Source organism: Crocodylus siamensis, chromosome 3 (genome assembly GCF_052110815.1).
Source record: "Crocodylus siamensis isolate JL-2025a chromosome 3, ASM5211081v1, whole genome shotgun sequence".
NCBI lineage: Eukaryota > Metazoa > Chordata > Crocodylia > Crocodylidae > Crocodylus > Crocodylus siamensis.
The window spans coordinates 223,458,630-223,485,773 of NC_143397.1; the positions used below are offsets into that span (position 1 = coordinate 223,458,630).

At 43.1% G+C, this 27,144-nt stretch overlaps 1 protein-coding gene across 2 annotated transcripts in view; it reads right to left on the reverse strand.

The window, feature by feature from the left end:
* The window catches only part of NCALD (neurocalcin delta), a 79,702-nt gene continuing 52,558 nt past the window's right edge, over positions 1 to 27,144 (reverse strand). For both annotated transcript variants that reach the window (XM_090040451.1, XM_090040450.1), the window contains exons 3-4: positions 16,972 to 17,077; positions 1 to 9,395 (exon numbers count right to left, since the gene is read on the reverse strand). In XM_090040451.1, the coding sequence (XP_089896577.1) occupies positions 9,298 to 9,395; positions 16,972 to 17,077 (204 nt within the window). In that variant the 3' untranslated portion in view covers positions 1 to 9,297. The remainder of the gene's footprint in view (positions 9,396 to 16,971; positions 17,078 to 27,144) is intronic.

The window sequence follows — 27,144 nt, forward strand, 5'->3', positions numbered from 1 at the left end:
CAGAATATTTATTAGTGGGAAAGAACATTTAGGGGGGTCTCAGTTGGAGAATTTGTTTGAATCTTGGGTATTTGCCATACACTGGTTTGTCATAAAGATTGTTCATGGTTACGTATTTATATAAGAAAACATAATAATTCATAGTTAGGTTCAACTGGTAATTCCAGTATGAAAAAGCACCGTGTCACAAAACAGTTTACAATACAAAAGTCTTCAAAATCTAACATTTAAAAACAATATTTGTTCAACATTAATAACATTACAGTAAAAAAATTGTATTTCCCTTCAAACAATACTGTTCATGTGTTTGGCACTGAAAAAACCCCAGTTACAAATGTATCTTTTTTAACCACACAATGCTGTTTGGCGAATGTTCAAATAGTAAGAACAAACTTGCTAAATTTTAGTCAGCATTTTAAAATGCCTCCTCCTTAAAACCATCCCTCAAATGCAGGACACCTTCTCCTGGGCCTGACTGTAAAATGGATTCCCACCCTTCTCAGAAAGTGGGTGGTAACTACAGAGGCTGGTTATACCACAGTCCTGGATCCAAGCAAACTTTAAAGGGAAGTGGATCTAAACATTAAAATATTGCCATCTTTGATGAGCTGAGCTAACACCCTAGCTAGATCCAAATGCCCCAAGTGGGACTCAGACCCAGAATTTACAGTTCAAGATCAATCATATTTTAAGTTACAGTTTTAGCAGTTACCCTCATCATTAAGGAGAAGAAAAGGACTAAACTGGGCCAAGCTAAGTCTGCAACACATCCAATTAGTTTTGATGTAGTCAGCAGCCTCTGAGGGGGAACCAAGAGCAAAAATGTGACTGACTGATAAAAAGTCTGCACAAGCTGGTCTTGGCAGCATACCTGGAGGGATGAGATACTCATTGCTATGAGCTTCATATGGGACTATTGATTATAGGTTCATGGGAGAGCCTGCTGTGTCTTGGCCTCCTCCTGCAAGACTGGTTGCAGTTATATAGCAGTGAGAACATCACAGCATGTGTGATCAAAAAAGTTTGTATCTGTGAGATAAATTCAGAAAAACAGACTGCACTGGAAGAGTTTGTGACATTATGAAACTAACCCCTATTAAAAGAAGAATGCAGGTTTTGTACACCACATAAAACGACTGCATCCCATGCAGCTATTGCCAACCAGAAAAGAAAAAGGTTGATTCTACTGAACAGAAACATGCATTTCTTGGTGCTGTGTCTTTAGGTTGAACAATAATAAAAGAAGTTATTTTAAATTGTTTTTACATCATACAACAAAGATGCCACTACTAAAACACAATACTGTCACACACCAGTACAGCCTTAAAAATACAAACCAATGCTGGTAGGACTTCCATAGATCTGCAGGTCATATGTACAGAGGAAAACAGTTGACAGATAGGAAAGCATCGTCAGTAAGGAAAGAGTCATTCTTCTGAATTCACATAATTCAGGTACATGAGAAATGTTTATCCTGGTCACACTGAGAAATGTTTTATAAGTTTATAAAAGGACAAGGATTGATTATGCTTAGGAGCACAGAGTACATGCACTGCACTCCTTCAACCTCTCCCTCCTCTGAGTTCATTGGTTTCAATTTATATATTGGGCTTTGTGTATCACTCTGGGAATATTTAAAATATACAGAGGAATCACAGCAATGGGCCAAATCCTAGACTTCTCTCCATCTTTATGCAGGCAACTGTCCTACAGACTTCACTTGCAGCAGGTTTTGCCTGTGGAATAACTGAGCGAAGGCTTTTGATGTGATCAAATGAGGCTATAGCCAAAATGGAAAAAAATACTTGACCCACAACACGTAATGTGACCATACAGAGGACACCCAGGATTTGAGACAACAGCCATAAGATGTTGCAGCTTGAGCTCATTTAATTCCTATTTCTCCTTTCTGAACTGGATATTTCTTGCTCAGAATACATGGGCTTGTTTGCAAAGAGGTAGTGCACAGAAGGACAGGTATGTCATTTTTTCCAAGAAGCAGGGTAAACTAGCCTGTACTGAAAGCTAGGTCAGGACTCAGCCATCTCCAGGGCCCAATCCAAGTCAAAGCTAGCATCAGTCTCTCTTCAATACTTCAGTCTGCTGGGTAGACATACCTTAAGAGATTGATGAGGCAAGTGTTGCACTTGTGGAAAGCCCACTGATGTCCATGTGTGCTGTGTATGTGGAGTGCACTTAGCCTCAAGCTCTAAATCCCTACCATACATTGTTTTTGAGCAGGATAATGTCAAAATTGCTTGGACAGGCTCTTAGCTAATACACTTATAGCTAGTGTAATGCTTGCAAAATGATCAAACCTGCAGAAACATAAACAGGAAAAGTGGAAAGCCTAAAGGGCTCATGAATTGAGGAATTAATAAGTTCTAATGCAAGACATGTCAAATATGTAATACAGCCAACTCCAAAAGCCAATATTGTACAGACAAAAACAATTTCTAAATCACTTAAAAACTCCATTTTCGTGGTGCACAAGACTCACTGTGTGGTAACTCAAGCAAAGCTGCTGTTAGGATTAATAGGAATTTTGCTGGAGTAAGAGCTAAAAATAAGAATCGGGAGGACTGAATCTAGTAAAAGGACATTTTGCTGTCTTCAGAAGAGCTATAAAAAAGAACACAAGCTGAAATATCAGCAAGGAAATTAAATGAGAAAATAACCCCCCATGATCTTCTAAAGCATTGGAATGGTGATGTCTAGACACAAAATAATGTATATGACTATTTAGAGCTTGCAACTATATTTGTTTTTCCAAATACTTACCTATAAGGTTGGCTACAGTGAAAATGATGGTACCTAATGGCAGGAGAGGAGGGAAGAAAGCAGAATCTCCTACAGATGATTGCCTAAAACCCATCGAGCTTCACACCGTCCATAGCCAATTATCGGGGCAAATGCCACTTAGTGTTCATAAACATTTTTTCAGGTAGTTTTGCTAATCATCATCTCCCTCCTCAGTTTCTTGTGCATGTTCATTCAGCCTGTGGCTCTTTGGACAGGTAGGGTGGGCTTCTCAAAATGGCTCAATATTGGTTCAGTTCTGATCGTGCTGAATTCAAGGGTAAAGCTTCCATAGTCAAGAATAAAACCTCCCTCAAATTTGGTGGGAGTGGAATCAGGCCAGTGCTGAATACCTTTGAAAACCCCATCTACCCTGTTCACTCTGATACTCCTTTGGAAGAAGAAAAGCAAAGAAAATGTAGGTAACGTTTGCTCTTGTGTATTTGTCAGAAGGATTTAACATGACATTATTATTTTTAAATACTAGTTGTCCAGTAGCACCCACAAGCTCCAGTCAGAATCAAGGCTCCCATAATACTGACATATAGGAAGACACCAGCTCTGCCCTGAAGAAATCAGTTCTCCATTACAAAAGCCATAGGAAAAAAACTGGCAAGCTTCAATTTATTAAAATGATACTGTTGCAGATTAAACAATGTAATTAGATTGAAAAGCTTTGGTTAAATTAAGCCACATTATTTCAGATGTTTAGAGTATTTAAGTATAGTAGATACTGTGGCTTGGTGAGCAGTGCACAACTACCCAGGCATACCCAAGCTTGGGGACCACATTAGAAGTCTATCCATGAAGCGGCATCAATATCTGCACTTGTGGATGTCAAGAACCAGTGTCCCCAAAGCACTGAGAGGAAGGGGAGGATAAGTAAAATGTATAATAGGGTCTGATTAGTATCCACCATTACTTGGATATCATATGTCTTTGTAGATTAATGCAAATAGAGTAGAGCAGTACAGACTGAAATGACAGATGCTACTAAGTGAGACACCCAAAGGTATAAAATTCGGTTATGGTCTCATAGAGCGGGAGAAATGAAGACAAATCCATCTTCTGAATTATCCAAATGCAGTATCCCAGCAGTGCACTGGTACCTGCATTTCACAACAATTTGCAGCCATTATTCGATTCTGTTTCTAAACAGAGGAGCACCAATGGTTAAAGTGCTCTCTATCAGGCATGCAGAGTTTGGTGTCTGTTGATTCAGTCATTTTATATAAAACGTTTGCAGTTTACAAAGGTATTTCCTATAGCTTGGCTGGAAAACTGAGTCAGGCTCAGCTGTTTTTTTCTTGTGTATCATAATCAGGAACAAAAGTTCTGCAGGCCAAATTATGTCCTCAGTTACACCTGTGAAACACCATTTGTCTTCCAATTATGCCCTTAGTGACATCTGTTACCTTGGCTGGAGTTTTAATTGGAGCACGGTAAATAGCTCTGTTGCTCATACACGAGAAGGAAAAAAATCCTTCCCCTCCCTGCAGACATGTTGGCTCCAAAGTCAAAAATACTAAATGCTTATTTTGTAACAGGAGCCAGCAGCTCTGACTGAACACACCAGAGAAGCAGATCTGTTTAGTTAGAAGGTAGGTGCCATTTTGTTTCATAGCCATATGCTAGAGCAGGCCTGATCCTTGAGCCTGACCTTCCATTGCATAACCATTTACAGACATGCAAGGTGGGTGAAAAGCATTACTATTCTCATTGGGTACCACTGAACATCCAATTTACATCGGTAATAACTGAAAATACAAGGTTAATGGCAAAGCCCTTTGTTTCTAAAACATCCAGTAAACAACACAAACGTACTGAAGATTCACAGTTAAAGCATGGGAGAACATACTAGTAAAATAAAGCCAATGAACTTACTCTTCTCATAACTACTAACTGTGACCTTGCTGCTTGATGGAAATGGACTTGATAGGAGACGCTGGGGATCCAACGTATGGTTCTCCCTTTGAATACTGTTTGGCTAATGTTTACCAAACTTAGTTATCCTTTAAAATTGTATAGTAGGTCATAAAAGCTATAAACCAACTTCAGCTCCATGAAACGAAGAAAGATACAGAGCTTAAAAGCACCAGCTGACTTTGCAAATGATGAGCAAAGTATTACTTTCAGCAGGTCTCATATCAGTCACCTGGCACTAACCTGTGCAGCCAAAGACTGTCCCACCACAGGTAACAACAGGGCAGAGTTCTAATACACAATTGATTTGGAAAATGATCCTGGACTCAAACTCACACTTCCACCCAGGTCAGGTACAGCAGTACACTGTTAATGAACAGGGCTGGAATATGAAAATTCAAGGAATTACATCTGGCTGGTGGCCTCTGCTAATGGTTTTTCTCTCATTCTGACAGCACTGGTTTCCTTGGGTGGTTGTCCTTTTTCCTATGTTTATAAAAAGCAGCACTGTTTAAAATAGGGGAGACAAGTAAGCACTTCCAAAGATAGCTTTGAACGTAGAGGCTGCCCTCACTGCAGCCAACTATTCTACCTACAAGCCTGCTGGGTAACATGGCATTTGACAGTACAAGTGGTGCATATTGGTGCAGCTCTGTTTGCAGATCATGATGTGTACTGTGCCAAGATGTACAGACTTTTCATCTTAGGTGCACTTACAAATCTCCCACTGAGAGTAGCTATATAGGGAGTGGTTTATTGTGTTGAACAGTCATGGTTAGGGTTTAAAAACCTTACAGTGAATAGAATGTTATAACAGAAAACAGCAAAGTATTTCTTACAGTGACAGTGAGAAATGTTCCAAGGTGTTAAATGTTCCTATCACAGCAGGAGGTTGCATGCAGCTCTGTTTACTGGGTCTCATTTGGATACATGGGGCTTCAAGTAAGATAATGGTTCTTCAGTACACCTAAACCTAGAGTGCACCAGAGAATATACCAGCTGGCTTTACAGGAACTGTGATCCAAGGTCCCAGTCTTCAGAGATGAGGACAGTAAATGCTGGCTGGTTTTGCTGTTTGGCTGTTACAACAAATGCAGCCTATCAAATACCAGTTGGGCTGCACAGCTGGGTGGTATTGCCAGCTAAGAGCATAGTATCCGGATAGTCCTCAACAAAAAAATAGCCATGCTTAAGAGAGACTTCTAGATAACTGGAATTGTATTGGATGTACTTTTGTAGGTATTAAGTCTCCATACTAGTCACTAAACTTTCTGAGGCACCAGACTGGTTGTTTACCTGCTAAATATATACATATTACTGAAAAATATGCCTCCAAAGTAGCAGGAAGTGGTATCAAACAGCCTATCCTGCCTGCAATCCTTTAACTTAAAAGATATGTTAATCCATTCACTTAAAAAAATATCTAATCTTGCTGTGATGTTTTATTTCAAATGGGCCATCTCTTCTCAAGATATCACTGAAAGCAATAACAACAATTAGCAAAACAATAAAGAGCACAAATAATGCAATTTTGTTTTGTTAGTCTGCAAACTGCAGGTGGCTGCTTAAGAAATTAAATTCTGGATCGATTTCAAAGTATAGATGATGTTTTTACTTACAGAGTAAGAAAGGGATAGTTAATCTTTTGAAACAATATATATTGTCAGTTAAAGGAATAACCTTAATACAGGTATAACCTTAATACAGTTAAGGAATAACCTTAATACATTCTGTAAATGTTTATATAATAACTATATCTCCAGTTAAGTCCTCTGCAGCTGTAGATTACTTCTATTCTTCCAGACTTTGTGTTCCAGTGGAAAGAATTACAACTCCACTGGCCTAGGGTCGCATCACAGTTGGATTTTCAAGCACATGTTTAAAGGAAAGTATTAACGCATGGATTGATTCTGTCCAAAACAAAACCAAAACATAAGGAGGGGAAAAAAGAACACATTGAGAAAATAATTTCTGAACCAAAAGAGTCTTATACTGGTACAAAAAAAAAGAGATGGAACGCAGCTGCTTAAAAAAGGTAACACTTTAATAGTTTTAGTCAAATGCAACTGCTTCCATTGTATTAAAAAAAAAGATGTAATGATAGGAGATATCCAAATTCAGTTCCAATAAATGTCAGGTTTTATAAATGTGTCTGCTTCTCATCTATGAGCCTGCACACAAACTGGAGATTAAAGCTTTAGCAATTTCCCATGGGCACTAGGATTTCTAAGCCAATTACTCCAGATAGTGGAGGTGACAGAGCACCTTGGAGAAGAGTTTTGGTGCAGTCTCATAAAGACCCAGATCTGCCAAGAGCATTAATTGCTAGAGGTCATTAACTTCCATGGGGCAACATGCACCAGCTAATCTAGCCAGATTTGTAGAAATAAAAAGCCATCTTCAGAGCACTAACAAGCAAACAGATCTTTGATGCTGCAGGAGGACATCTCTACAGATTTTGCCTAGGTACAAAGGCCCAGGGACTCTCCAGGGGCTATTTCTAGTGAACACTGAAAAGTATCACAGAGATCACAGGCTCTTATTTAAAGGGTCTCATTTGTGCCCAGTGTTTCTAATGGGGCTGAGGAGAGAGTAAAGAAGGAGCTGGTGAGAAACTGAGAAACCCATTTCAGTCAACCAGAGTTCATAGTAGGATTGGAAAGGGACCACCATAAAGAGCTAATAGCATTACATAGAGACACCTGTCTCTTTGTGCATCTGTCTGTCCCACACAGCACGCATGCTTTTGTCTAGTCTTTTAATCGGTTCAGCAATATAAAAAATAAATTGAATTTCACTAACCATCTGAAAGTAGACTGATTCTGGGCAAGCCCTCTAGGCCCTTTGAGACAAGAGATGCACCTGGTGACATTTTGTTTAGGTTTGCTTAGCCACTGATGACATCTTGAATTGAACTGATTCATTATTGAGAATTAATTTTCATGCATCTCTACTATTAAACATAGGAGAGCCAAGTCAAAGATTTTTCTCTTTTCTGAATGACTATATATATATTTGGCTAGTAAGTGACCAGCAACAAATTAGTAATATCCATCTACTTTTTCCTGATTGCTAACTAGCATTCAACTAGTTAGCAGTAGCCGAACTAACCTACTTTATTCATTTTTATTTTAAATTAAGGCTAATAGGGGGTTACCATCTACAAGGTCACTTAACCAAATGTCAACTTCACCTCTCCTAACTACGGCAGTCTCACGAACTCCTGATCCAGTGTGCTGACTGCAGTCATAGCTTGCCAACAGGATTCCAAAGCAGACTCAACAAATATAGATTATCTCAAAGTCAGCCTAATGCCACCTGGCACTAAGATGTTATGCTGCTTCAGTACTTGCAAATTCATTACAAAATCCCAGACATAGGCTCAGCTCTGAGTACAGTGACCCTATCCAGATGATGCAATCTTACAGCAGCAAATTTAAAAAATCCTTCTGCAACTAGGTGAAAAGATAACCATTCACATTTCTCTTATAGCTAATTTTGTTTTAATTTTTATATACATATATAAATATGCTATTAAGTGTACCATTTCCTTGTTTCCATACAGATTTCTGAACCCCGCTAAAGCAGATGAAATGCAAATGCCACAGTTTTATGTTCCAAACAGTTTTTGATACTAGCTTCCCTGTAACAGCAGGCCTAGGACCTGCATTATTTATGGAGAGAAAGAGAGAAAGAACTTCTAAATGGACAAGACCATTCAGTAGGTTTGCCTTAGCATTTGCTGTGTAAGGCTGTACAATGCTGCTATGCTAGTTGAACTCTCATTCTCCTGATGTAAAAAACACTTTTTTCCTAGCCTGATCATCTTACACCAAATACACATCTCCCTTAAGTTTATCTTTCAGACCCAGTTTTCAATATACTCATCTGCCCGGTGATTCCCAAATGGATTTAGTAGCATTTGCCTAATTGTTTTTGGATTATAAATCTTTGATTTTTAAATACAACCATGCTAAATCAACCATTGTAAACCTTGTAAAAAAGTTGATCATTTTTTCTCTTCCACACTCCTTAAAAAAACACAACATTCACAGTATCTTGAAACAACGTGTCGTCATAGAAGGGTTGAAGTGGGCTGTCACTTGCCAACATTTGTGCAAACCCTTCGTATTGATCCTGTCTTATAATTTAACTTGTGCCCATTGGCAGAAAATCAGGACATGCTACACCTGATGCAGCCCTTTGCACTTCAACACTTACAGTGCTTCAGATCCTGTGGGCAAATTTCTAACTATTAAAGCAGCACTCTAAATCTGTCAGTGTGTGTTGCTGCAGGTTTTCTCCTTCTTGATGCTTACTTTGAAAACAGACACAATAAAACAAAACAAAATAAAATCTTTAAAACAATTAACACCACGATGTCTGTTGCAAACAGTACTGTCCATGTTCTGGACAAATGGTTAAGAGCAATTCAGCATTCTTATAATTAATCCACAACAAAAGAAGCTAAAAGATGCCACAAAAGAAGGCATTAATTGGCCATACAGAGGCAACACCACCATGAATGTTATTTGGCAAAAGAAGGCAGATATACAATTCATCCAATCAATTGGTTTAGAATTGCCCTGCACTGCTGGGATCACACTGGAGGAGACGGACTATGGACGGATCGCTCTTGGCCCCTCGGATGAACTCTTCCAGAGAGAGTTTTCCTAGAAAAAAATAATAGCTTGTTTGTAGTATAATATACATGAATCAGTCACTGGATACATGCAAACAATTAGTATGTTGGGAAATTTACAATTAGGTGTAAGTGAAGGAACACCTGGGAAAACAGACAAGCTTCATGGGGCCTGCCTCAAAGGTGTAAAATCTAGGACCTGTGGGATCAGAGATAAAAGCAGCTATTTCCAGAGCTGAGGGGCCCTCCCTGAGAACACCACTCCCATAGCCTTCTCTGCTCAAAGCAAAAGCCTGGCTTTAGCACCTCTGCTGTTTGCAAATGTTGCAGAATCATAGGAGGCCACAGGCAGTCTCAGAAGGATATGGGATTACTCAGACCAGCACGGGTATGTAAAGAAGGTCCCAAACCATCTCTTCACCTCAGGTTTGTTCTGAATGCTGATTACAGTGCATCTATGAACTTAGGAAATGATTCAATGCTGAAGGTTTTACCACTGTGTGGCAGCCTTCACCTGAGAAGCCTATCTACATTAGAGCTGGTCCAGAATTTCTACTCAGTGCAACCACCATGCTAATAGATACAGGAATACTAATAAATAATGCAGATCAACTTTATCTCCACAGCATGCAGGGCTCTCACTTGCCTAAGAACAAAGAAACTCTTAACATGCCTCATCAAACCTCCCGATCTGATGCACCCTTTCAGACCCACTTACCCAGCCACAAGGCTGGGAATCTGAAAGAAAACTGAGGAAAAATAGTGCCCCAAATAACACTGAAAGCCCCTTGGTTCCTTTGAACATACACTGTTCATGACATGGTTTGTCTTCAGTCGGCAGAGGAAAAACCCCCCCTCGTATTATATTTGAATACAAGGAAACCTCATTAAATACACTGTGGACACATGTGCAGGAGACACTTTACTGCGCAGTAGATTAATCTACTTGGCAATAAAGCATCATTCTGTACATGTGTGCAGCATTAACTGTGCAGTAAATTAGTCTACTGTGTAGTGGGTACTACCTGTAGATACAGAAGATTAACAGTGCAGTACCTACTGTGCAATAGTGCACGTGTAGACAGATAACTAGGAGCAAATTGCTCCTGGTCAGCCCAGGCTGCAGGGGGTGGGGGAACTGTCCCCTCCCCAGACAGCTGTTTCCCAACCCCATGCCCAATTGGGCCATGGGGCTGGGAAACAGCTGCTGGGGGAGGGGACAGTTTCCCAGTCCCATGCCCTGATCTGCCAGTTGGGGTGCACAGCTAGGAGGCAGTTGCCTCAGAGGTGGGACAGCTGCCCCCCGCCCCCAGAAGCCCAGGTTTGACCCTGAAGCACCCTGCCAGCCCAGGGCCCCTGGCTGCTGTAGGGAAGCAGAGCAGGGCAGGAGTATCCCTGCACTGAATTGCTCCCATTGGGAGCAAATTTGCTCTTAATAGGCACACATGTAAAGACACTCCTGGAGTAAACTTATTGCACAGTATTTTACCATACAATAAGCTTACAGTGCATTAACAGCATGTGTAGACACATCCTGTCTATCATTAAACTGCTGCCCAAAGCAGCTTGTACTCAGTAATGGAAACCAATGGGCAAACATACTGATGGGAACCCCTTTTTTAAATGGGCATCTGCTTCCTCAGGAGAGAACAAGCACTGAGCCTGGAGGTACTGCAGAGCCAGGCCGGCACTTGGAAATGCTGGAACAAACTCCAATACCCTCCATGGTGCCAAAAAATGCTGATTTAAAAAAAATAATGTTTTGTTCCCAGGGCCAAATCAGTTCTGAATTAAGTTCCAAATTTCAACTGAACAGAGCTGAGAGCTCAATTTGACTTTTTCACTCCCACAGCTGAGCTGCACCTTTCTTTCCCGTTTCCAATAATTCCTGTCTCTTCACCAGCCTTAAATGTCTGGGAAACATCACCAAATAGGGTCCCAAACAGTTTGTCCCGAATCCCTGTGTCACCCCCTCTCTCAGTTTGATGCATTTGATTGATGTTCTTCCTCCCACCCCAAAGAGGAGAAGCTGGACTAGGTTGCCCTGTGCCTTATATAGTTAAGTATGAGCCTTTTGGCTTTGGACTAATATCATGCATAGTTTGTACATATAAGTAGGTACAAAAGTGCTGTTTGAAAGTGTATTTATGGAGTACCTGTCCTAAAACTCACAGGAGTTTCAAAAAAGGTACATCAATTCTGAATGAACTAAGTCTATGGGTACCTGTAATAATTTGCCTGTATGCAAATTACTACAGGTATGTTTATTTCTAGGCTAGTTTTTTTCAGATCTGTCCCTCATTTCCATATGGTCAGGGAGTGCAGGGTCTGGCAGTAAGGGTGGGAGGAAAAGAGGCTGCAGGGGAAAGAAGTTGCGGGAGGCAGAGAGCAAAGGGGCTACCTGACCCCCTCCAGATTCATTTTTCTGCTGTAGCAGTGGGAAGGGGACAAATTTAAGGCAAGCCTCCACTAATTCAATAATTAGATTTGATACCTGGACAATCATAACAGATTTATAAAATTTGACATATATACAATCTAATTATTGGATGGTCATCTTATGCTCAGGGCTGTCTTATATTTGAGTAAATATGGTAATTGAATCTCAGTGGTCTGAGGAACTGGACTTTTTTGGTTTCTAATCCCACCCTGATAGCTTATTTCATGGATTGCTGAACTCACATACTGTGGGAACCAGCAGAAAATCCTAAAATAGTCTCCCTTTCTGAAATATGGCAGCACTTCCCAAGCAGTTTTGATTTGTCCTTGAAATTAATTCAGCAACCTTAAAAGGTTTTGTGGCAATATATAGTCAGTGTCTGTAAAGTGCTGTGAAGAAAAATGCTATTCAGAATCATTACTATGTTTTTCAAATAACCCCATTTTTACCCAACATTAGGCAAGTTTATCTTTGAAATGCAAAACGGAAGCTAACTTGTTAACCTGGATGTCATATTTCTATACTGGGAATTTTCCACCTATTTGAAGACAATATTTGATTCTAAAAAAATGTATGGAAAATAATTAAAAGAAAAATCACAAGTTAGGTTCCTAAGCAACAGCTCTCCAACAAGGAGTCTCTTTTAAAAAGTATGGCCAATTTTAGAACGATTTCATTTCATATAACTAGAATAATTGGTTCATTTCCTTCCTCAAAAAGAAAAAAGAAGGAACACCTGAAGTACTAAAAATACACAAGCACAAAGCAAGGCCTTTCAATTTCATAGTCCCTTGGGTGGCTACACAATTAGCAGACAATCTAAATATTTTCTTTACCTCTCTGCATGATGGATGTTTCAAGACTGCCTTGAAAGCTCAAGTTTTCTACAAAGCACGTGCCACATAGAAATAAGTAAACTTTTAGATGTACCAACATATACGATAAGGCAATGAAATTGGAACAGCTTTAGAAATTACACTCTCCAAGTAAAGAATGGCTTTCCATGCTTTACTACTTTTATGCACAAGATAGTATTTTAACACAACACTGCATATCATTTTTATCATAAAGCTACAGCATACATAATGGTAATACATAAGTAAGATATTTATTAATCTGACTCATTACTTCCCTGCAGCTTGTATAGTTATTTATGGTCAGTGCAAAATGGGGATTAGCTTTGGTGTTTACATCGATGAGAGATATATAAGGATGCAAACCTTGCATCTAAGTTTTTTATTCCAGTAGTAATAAATATAACCAGAGTGAAGGGAACTCTGGTGACTGCAAAATGATTTACTGGCTTTTAAGTTCTATTCAGCTCTGGTTTAAATATAGCCCTTAGCCAAATAAGAGCCCTTCTAAATGGAAGATTATAAAATCAGTGTGCCTGAATCCTCCTACAAAGCCTAGTCCATATTTCCAGTCTATTAGAAAGTGAGGCTCCTAATTAGTTAAGGCAAGGAGAAGACTCCCCTCCTGGATGTTTCTAAGTCAGGGGAGGGAAATTATTTTGATTGGAGGGCTACTTAATGAGGTTTGGTGAGCTTTCAAGGGCTGCGTAGGTAGCCCTGTCCCTTGACAGTTGCCCAGCCCCCTAGTCACCATCTTGGGACCAGAAGTCCTGCCCCTAACCCCTGACCTTTGCTACTTTAAGTCCCAGAAATACTGCTTGCCCCCCAGAAATACTGCTTTTGAGAGGTGGGGATTGTCATCTCAAAACCAGAAGAACATCAAACCATGCACTAAAAGTCAAACACCTACTATAACATATTTTAATTTTATTACAAAAAACATTTTTATCATGATTTGTGTTTGTGTACTGTATATAGAGGTGATTGCATAATAACGCAAAAATAAAGTCTTAGTCTTGTATATTGTGTGTATGGGGGTGTGTGGTTGTGTGTGTACGGTGCAGTGTATGGTGCAGTGTGTGTGTGCATGGTGCGGTGGTGGGGGGTTGCACCAGCAGCAGCAACAGCAGCAGCACCACGTGGGGGTGCTTGGGGTGCTCGTGCCCAGCACAGGTGCCTGACAGCATGTGGCTCCAGCGAATACTGCACGTCGTGGAAAGGAGTGCAGCCTGGCCAGGCCACCTCTATTATGGGGGCTCCCTGCCACACACAAGTAGCCCCCATTCTTGCATGCCACCGAAGCCTGCTTCCTGCTGCACAGTTCCTGAGAATCCACTGGAAATGGAGGGGAGCCCCAGCCCATGCTTTTCTGCAGAATCCCAGGACCTGCATGGCAGGGAGTAGTGAAGGCAGCCAGCTCCAGCATGTGGTGCTATCCTCCAGTGGCATGCAAGTGCAGAGGCTGCCCATGCATGGCGGGGAGTCCTGGTGATAGAGGCGGCCCAGCCAGCCTGCTCTCCTTGTCTTGATGTGCAGTGCTGGCCAGAGCCATGCACCACCAGGCACCCACACCTGTGCTGGGCGGAAGCGCCTCTGCCTGCTGCTGCTGCTGCTGCTGCCACCTGTGGGGCTGTGTACCCTGACGGACTGTGAGGAGAGTCCCCATACAACCCCACCCTCCATCACACCCATATCCTGCCTACCTGAGCTCCACACTGCTGCCACTCCCCTGGGTGCAGGCTCCATGCTATTGCCAGCCCCATGCCCCCTTCCCCAGCCCCTGCTGCTTCCTTACCTGGTGCCCAGAGTGAGTGGGACACTGGGAAAATCAGCAGGTCCCCCAGCAGCTGTAGCAGTGGCAGCAGCAGCCCCTCCCAGAAACTGTGTGCTGGCAGGACTGGGCCCTTCCGCTCACAGGGTGGAAGTGAGGTGCAACAGGGTATGTTGGTAGGGTGTGTGTATACATGGGTGCCTCACTCCCATCCTCATGGGTGGAAGGGTTGGGCAGGGCATTATTAGTTGGTGGGCACCGTGGACTGGATGAAAGTGCCTGGAGGATTGGATCTGGCCAGCAGTCCATATTTTGCCTGCCCCCTGTTCTAAGAGTTTTTTGTGCCTTCGGTTCCCCAGCCAACCCAAGCTTAGCTAAATCATCTAGGCTTTTTAAATGAGCCTTGTGACGCATGTTAATCTGAAAGTGACAGTTATGCCCTTAAGACTAATGCATAATAATACTACTCAGCAGATGTATGTACACGTGCTGTTAGCATGGAGCAATAAACTCTAATGCATATCGTGCTAGAGTTCATTGCTCCTGGGCATGCCATTTGAATGTGCACCTAGGGCCTCAGCACATCGAGCTGAGTTGGAGAAGTCCCTGTTGGCAGGGAACCCGGGAGGGGCTACCAGCTCAGGGCTGCTCTGACCTGGCTCAATGTGCAGGGCTAGCCAGCAGGCAACCCCTGCACTGAAGCACCCTTGTGTCCAGCCAGCCCTGTCAACATCTACTTTTGCATTGCTGCATACTAAAGAACTCTGCCACATGATAGTACTTGTATTTACAAGGACCAACCTGCAGTGGAGTTAATTAGTTTCCTGTGGCCTAATAGAGCTGCATGTGTAGATGTTGGGACTTTACTGCAGAGCTAATTAGGCAACTCCACAGTAAACATCTTGTGTAGTTGTTCCCAACAATTACAAGCCCATCTATGCAGACCATATGACCAAGGAAAACACCAATCAGGAGAAAAAAGTGCTCCTTGTGTTTGATCTCAAGCCTGCTGTTTGCTGTGTTATTTCTGTAGTATAAATTAGAGTGCCTTGAAGTCTGCTCTAAATTACTGAAGATGCCACTAGCCCAAGGAAACCCCAGGACATACAGAGCATCCCAGATGCACCTTGCAACAGGAACAGCACCACAGTGACCACACACTGTCTCTGTCCAACTGCAGGACACGTGCAAACATTCTGTGGCTCCTTATACACGAGCAAATCTGCAGATAGCGGGATGGAAAGCAATCACACTATGTTCCAGAGTTGAATGCTTCTGTCAGGTCAATGAAGTAGGGAAATGAAAGGCCAACTTTGGCTTTCATTTGTAAAGGAGAATTCAAAGTCCCTGTTCTGAAGAGTTCTGAGTAACTCTCCCATGGCTAAGGAGTCACTGCTTTATGAATCCGTCACAGTGAGGGGTCCCCAGGGATGGCCGCAATGCGTGCAGGCCCCTGTGACTGTGCCAGCTTCGCCCTGTGGGGGTCTTCTAGCTTTGCCCGCCACATCTTGTTGGTTTAGATAGTAGATAGGAAGGCTGCCCTCAAGTTGCTGCGTAGTCACGGTCCTGATGGACCCCACTAAACCCTGTGGGTTCTTAGACCCCTTGCTGAGTCCCGCTCTAAGCAGGTGACCTGTGGGACATCCCAAGCCTTAGTGGCTAGATGCATGGCTCCACAACTTTACCCCACCCCACGCCTTGCAGATGGTATATCAATGTTGTCCCTGTAATGAGGTCTTTGCCTAAGTTGGCCTTCTGTTATCACTGGGCTCCTGACTCCTCTTGCTGGACCCTCTGGCACTGGGCTCTCCACACGGTAGTGTGCCCCCCTATGAGGCCTCCTCCTCCCCAGTTAGCCTCATTCTGGTCCACCGGTTCAAATAATAACATAAATACAAGCCCCTGGGCTACAATATAACAATAACAATAACCATAACCATAACGCTGGAGACCACACACTTCCCCTTTAAGAACAGCCTCGGACTGGCAGGCTGACCCCCTGGGCCATCTGACAGCTGGAGCTGCTCCGACCCAGCTCAATGTGCTGTGGTCCTAGGCACATGTGAAGGCAAGCTTTTCTCTCCATAATGTGTGTCTCCTAGCCCCAGGTACTTTCCGAGCTCTTGGAGCCCATTAGTCTCACCAGTAGCACAACAGGCAGCCAAGCATCTCTGAGTAAGTTTGCCTGCAAGAGCTCCTTACCCCTTGCTGCTGCCAGAGGACTGACTCCCGCTAGCGCCAGCTCTGGGGCTTATACGTGCCCAGAGCCCTGTCTCCTTCTGGTCAGCTGACTGGGTGCAGGTGGCAACTAATTCCCTCATTAGCCTGCTGCCGGGGCAACCTGCACCTGGGGAGCACTGCCTAGCTCTCAGGACTCCCTAGCTAGGCTGCTTCTGCGCTTAAAGGAGCAGGCGCATCTGAGAGACTGGGATCAGTCAAAGTGACATCTTTCCATTCCCATCTGTGTAGCTCTTTGATGGAGTGTAAGCTCCCATTAACCTCAGGGTATAGAGAATTAAAGGAAAATGCGTGATATTCCTACCATCTCGATTGGTATCCATCTGACGGAAGATTTTCTCTGTTCTTTTCTCTGGTGTTGATTCATCTTCTGGCATCTTCATTACTGAGGAAACCATCTTATAGATAGCCTAGATGGTGGGACAGAAGCACAGGGTTGATAACAGCTACAGGATGTGACTACAAGACTTTACTTATTTAATGGTGAAAACAGCAAGCAGCGTATTCCATAAGCATTGGCCTCAGTTCTCATGACGGACTCCTAACAGGAGCAAAAGTGCACCAATTTATATACACTTGTTTTCTTTAACTGGAAGGTCTTTTGCTCCATAAACTTGTTTCCCTATTCAGGCACTATGAGACAGTTCCACGTTTGGGCTGAGGTTAGATTTTTTTCCTACTAAAATATTCTTTAGAACATCTTATCATCCTTACAGCCCATTAGATACAACAACAGTGCAATACATCATCAAGATGCATTAGATCTGTGAAGAAAAAAAAATGCATGTCCACACAATATGAAACACCATTTCTTTAATTTTGCATGTTTCTTTCCTCCAACCCCCACTTCATTTTTTGTCCATTATTAATTTCCCACAAATTCTGCTTTCCTCCCTCACTCTTCTACTAGTTTTGTGTCTTATTACACTGTAACCTTTTCAGGGCAGTGGCTCCTTCTATGTCTGTGAAGTGCCTAGTCCATGTAAGGGACAGATAAATGTTATTTTTCGACTGAGTTTCATACCTGTATGTACTGATTCAGAGACCAAAACCATCTATGGGTCATCTACAGAGAAGTGAAGTCCTACTCCCCCAGAAAAATTGTGTGTTTTCAATAATTATGTTTTGTATTTACTATTCTAGTATATTCATATTTAGCAAGTACTAGTATGTTTTATTACTTTGTTATTCTTCAAAATAAAAGAGGTAGGTTAGGGCATTTTAATTTTATAACAGAAAAAGCTACGTTCCCTAAGCTGGGTGCCTAAACTGCCTGCAAAACATGACACTGTATATGTGAACTGTAGTTGTACATGAAAACTTGTACTTTTGCATACAAACCATGTATTTGTATATCTAAATCTGCATATGTATATGCTGTTTCTAACATGTAGCAATTGTGTGCACAAATCCAGGGATGGTTAGTTTTACGAGCTTAGCTCAACATGTCGCCTCTAATTATCTTGTCTCCATCCCTCTCCATGCTGGGAGTTTTGGTCCTTGCTATAGACTACAGATGGCTCAACTGACCCCCAACTGTCTAGTTTCTCCATTCATGAACACACTTTGCCCTTCCACTCATCTAGTCAAGCTGGACTCAAAGGCACAGTGCTGGGGTCACAGCAATGCATCTTCATCAACTGGGGGATGCTGTTATGCAATGTGAGGTGCTCCCTATGCTAAACGAGGAACCCTCAGCTGTCCTGGCGCTCCTAGCTACTTCTCTTATGTCAAGGGAACCAGGTCACCTTTCAGATCTCCTCAGGTTTGAATACTGTGCAGAGTTACACACTCAGAAAGACATCGGTTGGTTTAATTACATTTTAATAAGTTGCAGGAATATAGTCAAATACCTTTCCCCTAGGTCAGGCATCAGCAACCTATGGTCCACAGGCTGGGCCTGGTCTGACAAGTGATTGCATCTAGACTCTGGAGTCAGGATGTTGGCAGCAATTCTGCGGTGCGAGGCAGGGGGTTGAGCAGTAGCATTCCTGTGTACCTGAGCAATCTGTCTACAGCACTGCCTCCTGCTGCCCCAATCCCACTCTCTCTTGCACCCCTTATAACTCTTGGTTTTCTCACTGTCAAATTCACTGCAGGCAGAAGTTAGAGGTAACTGCAATCAGTGGTGAGGAATAAGGGGTGGTAGCAGTGGTAACTGCAGTGGGGAAGTAGCTATGACTAAGAGCAGCATTGGCAGTGACAGTGGCTGCAGCAGTGGAGTTGCAAGCAGTGTCCTGATTTTGGCATGCCACTCCCTAAAGGGAGCTGACTCTTGCCCTAGCCCTGGGTCATGCATCTAATGTTAAGGCAATGGGTTTTACTGTCTGATCTCTTCTAACTTGAGTCTTCCATGAATTGAGTTATAGAAATGAATGTAACTTCTGGAAAGGAACTTTCAGTGTTAAAACCTGACTTGACTGGGAAAATAACTGGCAACTTCATCATCACCATCACCTGCATTGTGGAAATTCCCAAAGGCTCCAAGTGAGAACTGGGGTCCCATGGGGCTGTGCAGTGCATAAAAATAGAAGAGGAAACAGTCTCACTCTGGAGTGTTTACAATCTAAGAGATGCAAGAACAGATGAAAGGATGAGGCTGGAGGGGATAAGGGAATAAGACATGTAGTGAATGGCACGAATGGGGGAGGCAAGGAAGAGAAAGGGAGTGGGAAAATAAAATCATGGGGCAGTCAGAGCTTAACCCTGCCCCCTGGCAGGCAGCAGGCAGGGTTTACAGGGATCACAGCAGCAGTGAACCTTATCTTGAAATGATTAAACTTTTATCTGAGAGGGGCAGCACTCCATCCCCCTACCTGATATAGATGTACCAAGTGGGGGGGGGGAGGGGAGGGGGGTTGTAGAATGACTTCAGTCTGCACATGGTATTGTTTATACTAATCAAAGTTACCATAGTAAAAATATGCAAATTTTAGAACAAAACAAGCTGTTTTAGCAATGTCCTCATCTGACAGGCTCCTTTTAAGAGCATTGTGTGAGGGGAATAACAGATGAGCTATTCCAGGAGAGCCAAAGCCAGATGGGAATAACATAGTTAATGTTCCTTTCATATTGACAATGGTTACTGTGGACAAAGTCTTAGGGTCTTACTCAGACAAGGTTCTTCTTACTCAGAAGTTCAGTGGAATTTTTCTGAAGTAAATCTGATGAAAGCTGAAGTGGCTCAGGATTTGCCCCTGTATTATTTCAGTATTGCTACACTGGGATTTATGCTTTGTTAAAGAGCAACCTGACAAACAAGGCAGGTTTATATGTAACAGTGTGAACATATTAGGAAAGCCACTGAACCAGAGACAAAATGCTCAGCACCTACCACCTGGGCTGGCAGAGAAACAGAGGGCACAAGAAGCTTTCTTCACCTGTAGTGGGACAGGGCATAATAGGAGTCTTGGATTTGCCCTACGGTTGGTTTGGTACCCTGAGCAGCAATAGTTTCTACTACTAAGAGGGCTGGAAAGGTACAGAGCTGACTCAAGTGACTCACACAGTGGCAATCTCCTTCTAGGCAGACTTCTCATCAGAGTAGCTGACAGCCAACGTTGACATAAACCAGTAACAAAGAAAAGTAAGTTGGGGTCACATGACCCTCTAGTGGGTTGCTATTTAATGCAGGCTATAGCATGTAACTGTAATTTCTACATCAGGAGTTAGGCTAGTATGTGCCTATAGCAAGAAAGGAAACCAGCAATGCCTTGCTCTTCACAATAGGGTGATCTTCTTGCCAAACGCTCCCCTCCTTAGCTTTCCACATAAATTGACACTTGCAGCAAGGTGTCAATTGCTACAAACTTTAGTGCTTTGCCACTTTCACCTGTTTTATTACCACCTGATGCCCAGAACGTAATCCATGCCACCAAGTATGCTGATGCTGAACTGGGTCCAGTGACTTTCATGTGGACTGCATATTTTTGGTATAGTTGGCCAGAAATTAGAGAGTGGTGGATGGTGGTAGTGAGAGTGTCATGGATTTCTGGGAAATGCATTTTACTATACTAAGCCAGGATCGGGAGCCACTGAGAACAAAATGAGATATCGTGAAGAAAATAAAGATCTGAAAAAAACACCTTTCACTAAGGTCTCACTAAGGATTTTGCTACTGTCTCGAAATGGAGCTTTATCAACCCAGGGTTTTAGGCTTCTTTATGGCTTCCAAATCGGGAAGAGTGGCTACCAGTCAAAACCTCACTGGCATTTTTGTCTTTGTGTGAAACTGTAAATGCTATTTTTACATCCCATATAAGGATTATGAAGGTGTCTTTGCAGCCCTGCCAGATAAAGTTGTGATTCAACATTACCCTTACTGCAGGGATGAAGTCCCTTCACTAGAAGTGCAAAGGGGTTGTTTGGGAGGTGAGAGGGAGGGATGAGAAGCTTGTGGTGGCACTTGGCATTGTACAGTTTGGTGGAAAGCCTCTGTGATCCTGGTGTGAAGCCAAGGGTAGAAAGGATCTGTAGGGTGGAGAATGATACACAAAATACATCATGCTGACAACTGGAGTTGCTAACATTATGGTGCTTCTGGGAGGAAGTTACTGCTTCCATCAGGCCTGTCTCTCACAAACCCAGTCACAACACATGGCCAACCTGCATGTGGCTCCAAACTGTGCACTGCCTTGGGAAACACAGCATAACATGCCAGGTGGGGATGAAATGCTATGGGTCCATCAAGGACTGAAAAAAGTAATGGAATTCAAAATTAAAACTCAAACTTTATCCTTCGAGCAAGAATTAATCACTGCAGCTTAATGTCTGAGACTGCCAAATGAATGCTTGTGCCCAAAGTGTTCATATTAAAAATGGAATTTTCAAACTGTGTTTTAGACGTATCTGTGGATGCTTCCAATTTTTTTGTCAAAATAGGAGGTGGCTTATGAGAGATGTGTGGTACATGGGCCTCTTGTGGACAATTTGTACAGCTATGGAAGTCACCCTAGTGGGTCAGTGGATTTGAAAATGAGGAAACAGCTTTGCCAGCCAGACCATGACTGCAGGTTATGTGGTGTTTAAAAGGCTAAGATGGGCCATCAGTGTTGTTCACGTCCCTGTTACTATATGAAGGCTTCTTGAAGGCTTCATATAGTACAGGGATGGGCAAACTGTGGCCCGCAGGCCAGATGTGATTGCTTTCCCTACACATCTGTTAACTCCCAACAGAGCCTGCTAAGTTAGTCCTTCATAGGGGCCAGCAAAGTTGGCAATTGGCTCAAGACGCTACTCCCAAAATACTTAGGAATTTATCAAACCCAGATAGAGACTAGAACTAGCATCATGCTGCTTCCCCTTCCTCTTCCCTTGTGCAGGCACTTGCTTGGGGTCTCTTGGGTCTCAGCTCTGCTACGTCTACTGTGATGACTAAATACCTTCTTAGCGAGCTTGGGCAAGAGCATGCATGTGAGCTGCTGCCACATGTAAGCCGGGCTTCAGACTGATATCAAATTAGGAAGGAGAATAGGAGCAGAGGACTGGAAGGAACTGCCCGGGTCACTGAGACACAGAATTATAGAATCCTAGAGAAGCGGGGCTGGAAGGGACGTCCAGAGGCCATCTAGTTCAACCCCCTGCCTGAGGCAGAATCATCCCTGTCCAAACCATCCTAATGCAATCCAGAACTTAAACTCTTTGTAAAACTACTGTGATAGGGTGCAAACTCCCAGGCCTGGTCACAGTACCAGCCCCCCTGCCTGTCTAGGGCAATCTGCCCAGTCTCATCTGCCATGCCTCGTTGTTATGATAATGGTTGTAATAAATGTGGGAGGCTGCCCATTTAAGACCCTGATGGGCAGACTCTGACCTCCCCTTATCATGTCCCTTGCCTCACAGGGGACTGTCCTTGAGTTGGTTTTAGCTCCAGCTCATGTCTAGACCAACCTCAGTCCCCTTCTTGGCCTCATTCATTCATCTTATCATGCTGCCCCATTGGGCCTCATTCATACTGCTCCCGTCTCACTGGGGCCTCTTGCACTCTGCCCTCTCTCACCAGGCCTCTTTTATGCTGCCCCTTACTGAGCCACACCCAGCCTCCTTGTGCGACCGCATAGGCCATCAGGCTTGCCTACTCACACTCCTTGACTGGCCCTGGTGCAGCCTTTCAGGCCTCTCCTGTGACCCTCATCTGAGCAGTGACCAGCCAATTTCATCTCACCTTGGGCACAGATCTAACCCCCAAGCACCTCACTGCTCACTCGCTCCCCAGCTAAGGCCAATTACTCGCACACTCAGTCTCAGGCCCACTTGCGGCCTCAGTCATCCAAAGACTTATCAGGGCATAGCTGCCCCCTTCCTGAGGCATCAATACATCCCCCTCTCTGGGGCCCAAACTCCACCCCTATACTGGGGCCTCAGGATCTTATATCCCTCACAGGCTCAGGTGCCTCTAACCCCACTACTACCAGGATCTTACACCCCCACAAGCTCAGGTGCCCCTCCCTGGATGTGCCTGGCCCCACTATCCTTTGGGGTCTCCACTGCCCCTCCCTGGGGCCCCTGGGGCCTTACACTGCCACATGGGGCTCAGGTGCTTCTTGACAAGTGTGCATGCCCCACACTACTTACACTGGGTTCAGGTGCCTCCCCTGGGCGTGCCTGACCCCACTGTCCTCCAGTCTTAACAACCCACTAGATGGTGGGAGCTGGGGTTTTAAGGCACCCCTGCCTGCCTTTCACTGGGGAAGTACTGGTATGGCATTTCTGGTGGACTAACCAGATTGTTAATATGTTCTTAAGACATCCCAGGTAGAGGGCCACACCCCACTGCTACAAAGGCAGGCAAAAACACCCCACAATCCATACCAGTATGATCAGGGCTGGTATCCCTTCCTCACCCCCAAATATGGTGATCAGTCTGATCCTGAGTGGACAAGCAAGACCCTCTAGCCAGGAACCTCCAGCTTTAGTCACAGCAGGAGAATTGATACAACCCAGTCAAAATCCCTAGCCTTGGCTACAGCCAACACTCAGTGCCTCTGAGGAATGCTTAAAAAATACATATGTAGCAGGAAGTTGGGGCAGGGAACAACCGGCAAAGTTGAAAAGCATGGGTAACACCCACAGGAGAACACAGGAATAGCTATTCCTAGATTATCCCAAACCAGTAGCTGTCCAACCTTTCATTGAACAACTCCATTAAAAGAGAGTCCACAACTCCCCTAGACAGTCTATTCCACTGCTTCACTGTTCTCACAGTGAAGAAATTTTCCCTGATATTTACCCTAAACCTACTTTGCTGCAATTTCAAACCACTGGTCCTCATTCTACTCTCTGCAGCAAGAGACAAAAGGCACGTTACCTCTTCTTTCTGGCAGCCGTTCAAATACTTGAAGACTGCTATCATGTCATCTCTTAAGTGCTTTTACTGCAAGCCTAGCTTCTTCAGCCTCTCCTGGTATGATATGTTTTCCAAGCCTTTGATTGTCTTTGTCACCAGTTCCTAAAAATGCAAGCAACCATGTAACAGATTTTAAACCCAGAAGGGTCTACAGGCATGTCTGCTCTGGTCCCTGCTGTATACCCCATTCACAAAGTAACCCTTAAGGTCACATGACACACTTAGAATACAAGAAACCAATGGCCTCAAAAATGACAATGTGCCAGAAAAGAGAGCAGCAGAGACCAAGAATGCAACCAAAGCCTTGGGTCCCTGCAATAGGAGGGAATTTGTTAGGTGAAAAATGCCTGGGTGGTGCCAGGAAATGGACCACGGCCCACACTAGAGAGGAAAGCAAAACTAAAATATAACAAAGCATTAGTCCTATAGTCCTTGCCAATCTCACTGGAGGGGGTAGAGGAGATGGAAATTCCTCCCTGATAAAGGGCATCTATACAGGTGCCTGACGCCTCCTCCAATGTATTCTAATTAGAATGCATCAGAGCAGGCTCAATTAATTGAGTCTGCTAGAAGGTACTAATAAGCATGTTCCAGCAACCTCAGCATCACATGCATTCAGTGTCCCCACACTTCAAAAGGGCGGCAGGGGTGCTTTAAACTAAAGCTCATTGAATGAGCTTTAGTTAAAACACCCCCACAAAAAGTTGAATACATGAGAAGTTGCAGGCACTTCAATTAGAGCGACTCCTGAGAAGGTGCCTCAGCACCATGAGAAGCTCTAGCACACTAGTGCTTCAGAGGGAAAACTGAAAAGCAAAACCAAAAGGCAAGTTATATGTTTAAAGAGTGAAAAAAAAATGTTTTAGCTCCTACAGGTGGCCAGCAGAAGCCCTGAGGCAGGGGGCAGATGGATTAAACACAATAAATCAATATCATAGCAGTAGAATGCAACAAGTATTATAAGAAACCTGAAAGCCCAGGAGGAACAAGGATGAAGAGGGGAGAGAAAACAAATCCGGAAATGCCTGTCCCTGCTACAGAGCCTGGTCTTCCTTGTTTCCCTGCACACAAAAACAGAGTTCCACATAGCTGAAACTACAGCACATACTCAAAAGGCATCCAACTTAAATCCTGAAATGCTAACTGCCCACTACCCCCATGGTAAAATCAACTGACTGCCAGAAAGCTGCAACTTGCCATTTTATCTAGTTCCAGCTTTGACCATCAGATCTTGTCCTTACTATCAGAGAAGTCAAGAAGCCCAAAAATGCCATCTATCTCCTCCATATGCAAGCAACCAACATGGTAAGCATGAGAAAGGAAGTGCAACATCCACATAAAGATGGAGAAATAGCTCTCAGATACACATAATACAGAAGGCAGGGAAAAAAGAGAAAATAATGCTGCAAATGTATTTTGGTTATGGTAATCTCAGGAACTCATTGTTAAAATAATAGGGATCAAGATTTTTCCAATGGCAATGCAACTTTCAACTTGACACTGTTCCTTTAAATGTTAGTTTGATGCACTGTAGCATACAGAAATCCAGAATAAAATATATTAAATTATACTGTATCAATATGCAAATGTATCCTAGAGAAGGGACTTATAATAAGTTCCTGAGGGAGGTATCAAAGACATAAGCACATCTCTATTTTTCAGTCAGAAAAATCGTGATAGTTTATAACCCAGTGGAACACATTTGATACAATAACCTCTATTTCCATATTTTAACATTTAAAAAATGCTAAATTGCAGTTCAGCTTGTTAAAATGCATTTACTATTGATGCAATCACTAAAAATCAAAGCTTTCTTTAGATCTATTAAGGCAATATGATACCTGCATTATACTCAAGTTCATAGTGATCTACTAAATACACTCACAGACCTCCCCTCAACAACATATACAGATAAGTATATGTATAAAAGCTAAGTATAGTTACAAAAGATGGGGTATGGATGAGAGGGATGTGGGGGAGTTGGAAGCAACACTGCCCGGCAAGTAGAACTGGTAACTCCATTGTACAGATGGTAGCTTCTCCATCTGGCAAACCTCTTACGATTTGCAAGAGAGCAACAACAGTTGAACAAACATGACTTAAGACCCAAAGACCCAGTTAACACTTTATCAAACTTTGTTAACCCTATCATACTTTATGAGGTCCCTCAAAATATCAGGGGGCAGTAGAAAAATGATTTGGAGGTGGAGAAACCAAATAAGGAGCTGTCAGCAACTTTACCAGGGGAACTAGGGACCAGACAGGACAGGAGTGATAGGCTGCCAACACTGAAGCATCATTGAATAAACAGTGAATAGAACAGGTCTTTAAGGATTTCATGCTATTTTAATTTTCCTAATGAAAAATAACATCACTGTAATACAGGTATTTTTTGCTCCTGTGATTTGATTATGCATCATTCAGGAAAACATTTGTGAAGTCTCAAGTCCCTATGTGTTGCTACTGTAGAAAGGGCAAAGTCTAAAAAAAGAGGAAGCAGAATTTGAAAAAAGGACTAATATTTATCTCTTACCTTTTCAGTCTAGGGTTGGTTGGATTTGACCAATGGTTCAGTTTCAAAGGGCCTGTCTACACCACCGCTGTGTTGGACAGTGAGCACAGTCATGAGACATGCTCTGCCCACACATGCCAAAAGGAGGCTACATACCGAACATGTACCCAAAGCTGCTATCTTGTTCATGTGTATTGGCATACATGCACACATGTTTTAAAGCAGCTGCATTGCCTCATCTGGTGGATACGGTACCTGCTGAGTATGAGTGAATGAGAGGGGGATGCTTCATGGCAACACTCCTTGGTGCAGCTCAGAGACAGTGTACACAAGGACTCTTGTGTAGTTTTCATGGCCCTCTTCCAGCCTATTCATCTGTTGCTTGATTTTCTGCTTTTTTCTGCTTTGTTATTTTTCCTGGCAGGCCACATTTTCTCATAATGCACCGTGGTGTCCCCAAGGAAAACATGTTGGCAGTCTTGCGTTCATATGAAATAACCATGCTGCACATGCACATGGCATAGCAAACACCCACCCCCACTCTCCATCTGGCAGTTAATGCAGGCATTTTCTCTAATTGTTGGTATACACTTGTAAACATGTTGGTATGTGCATCTGTT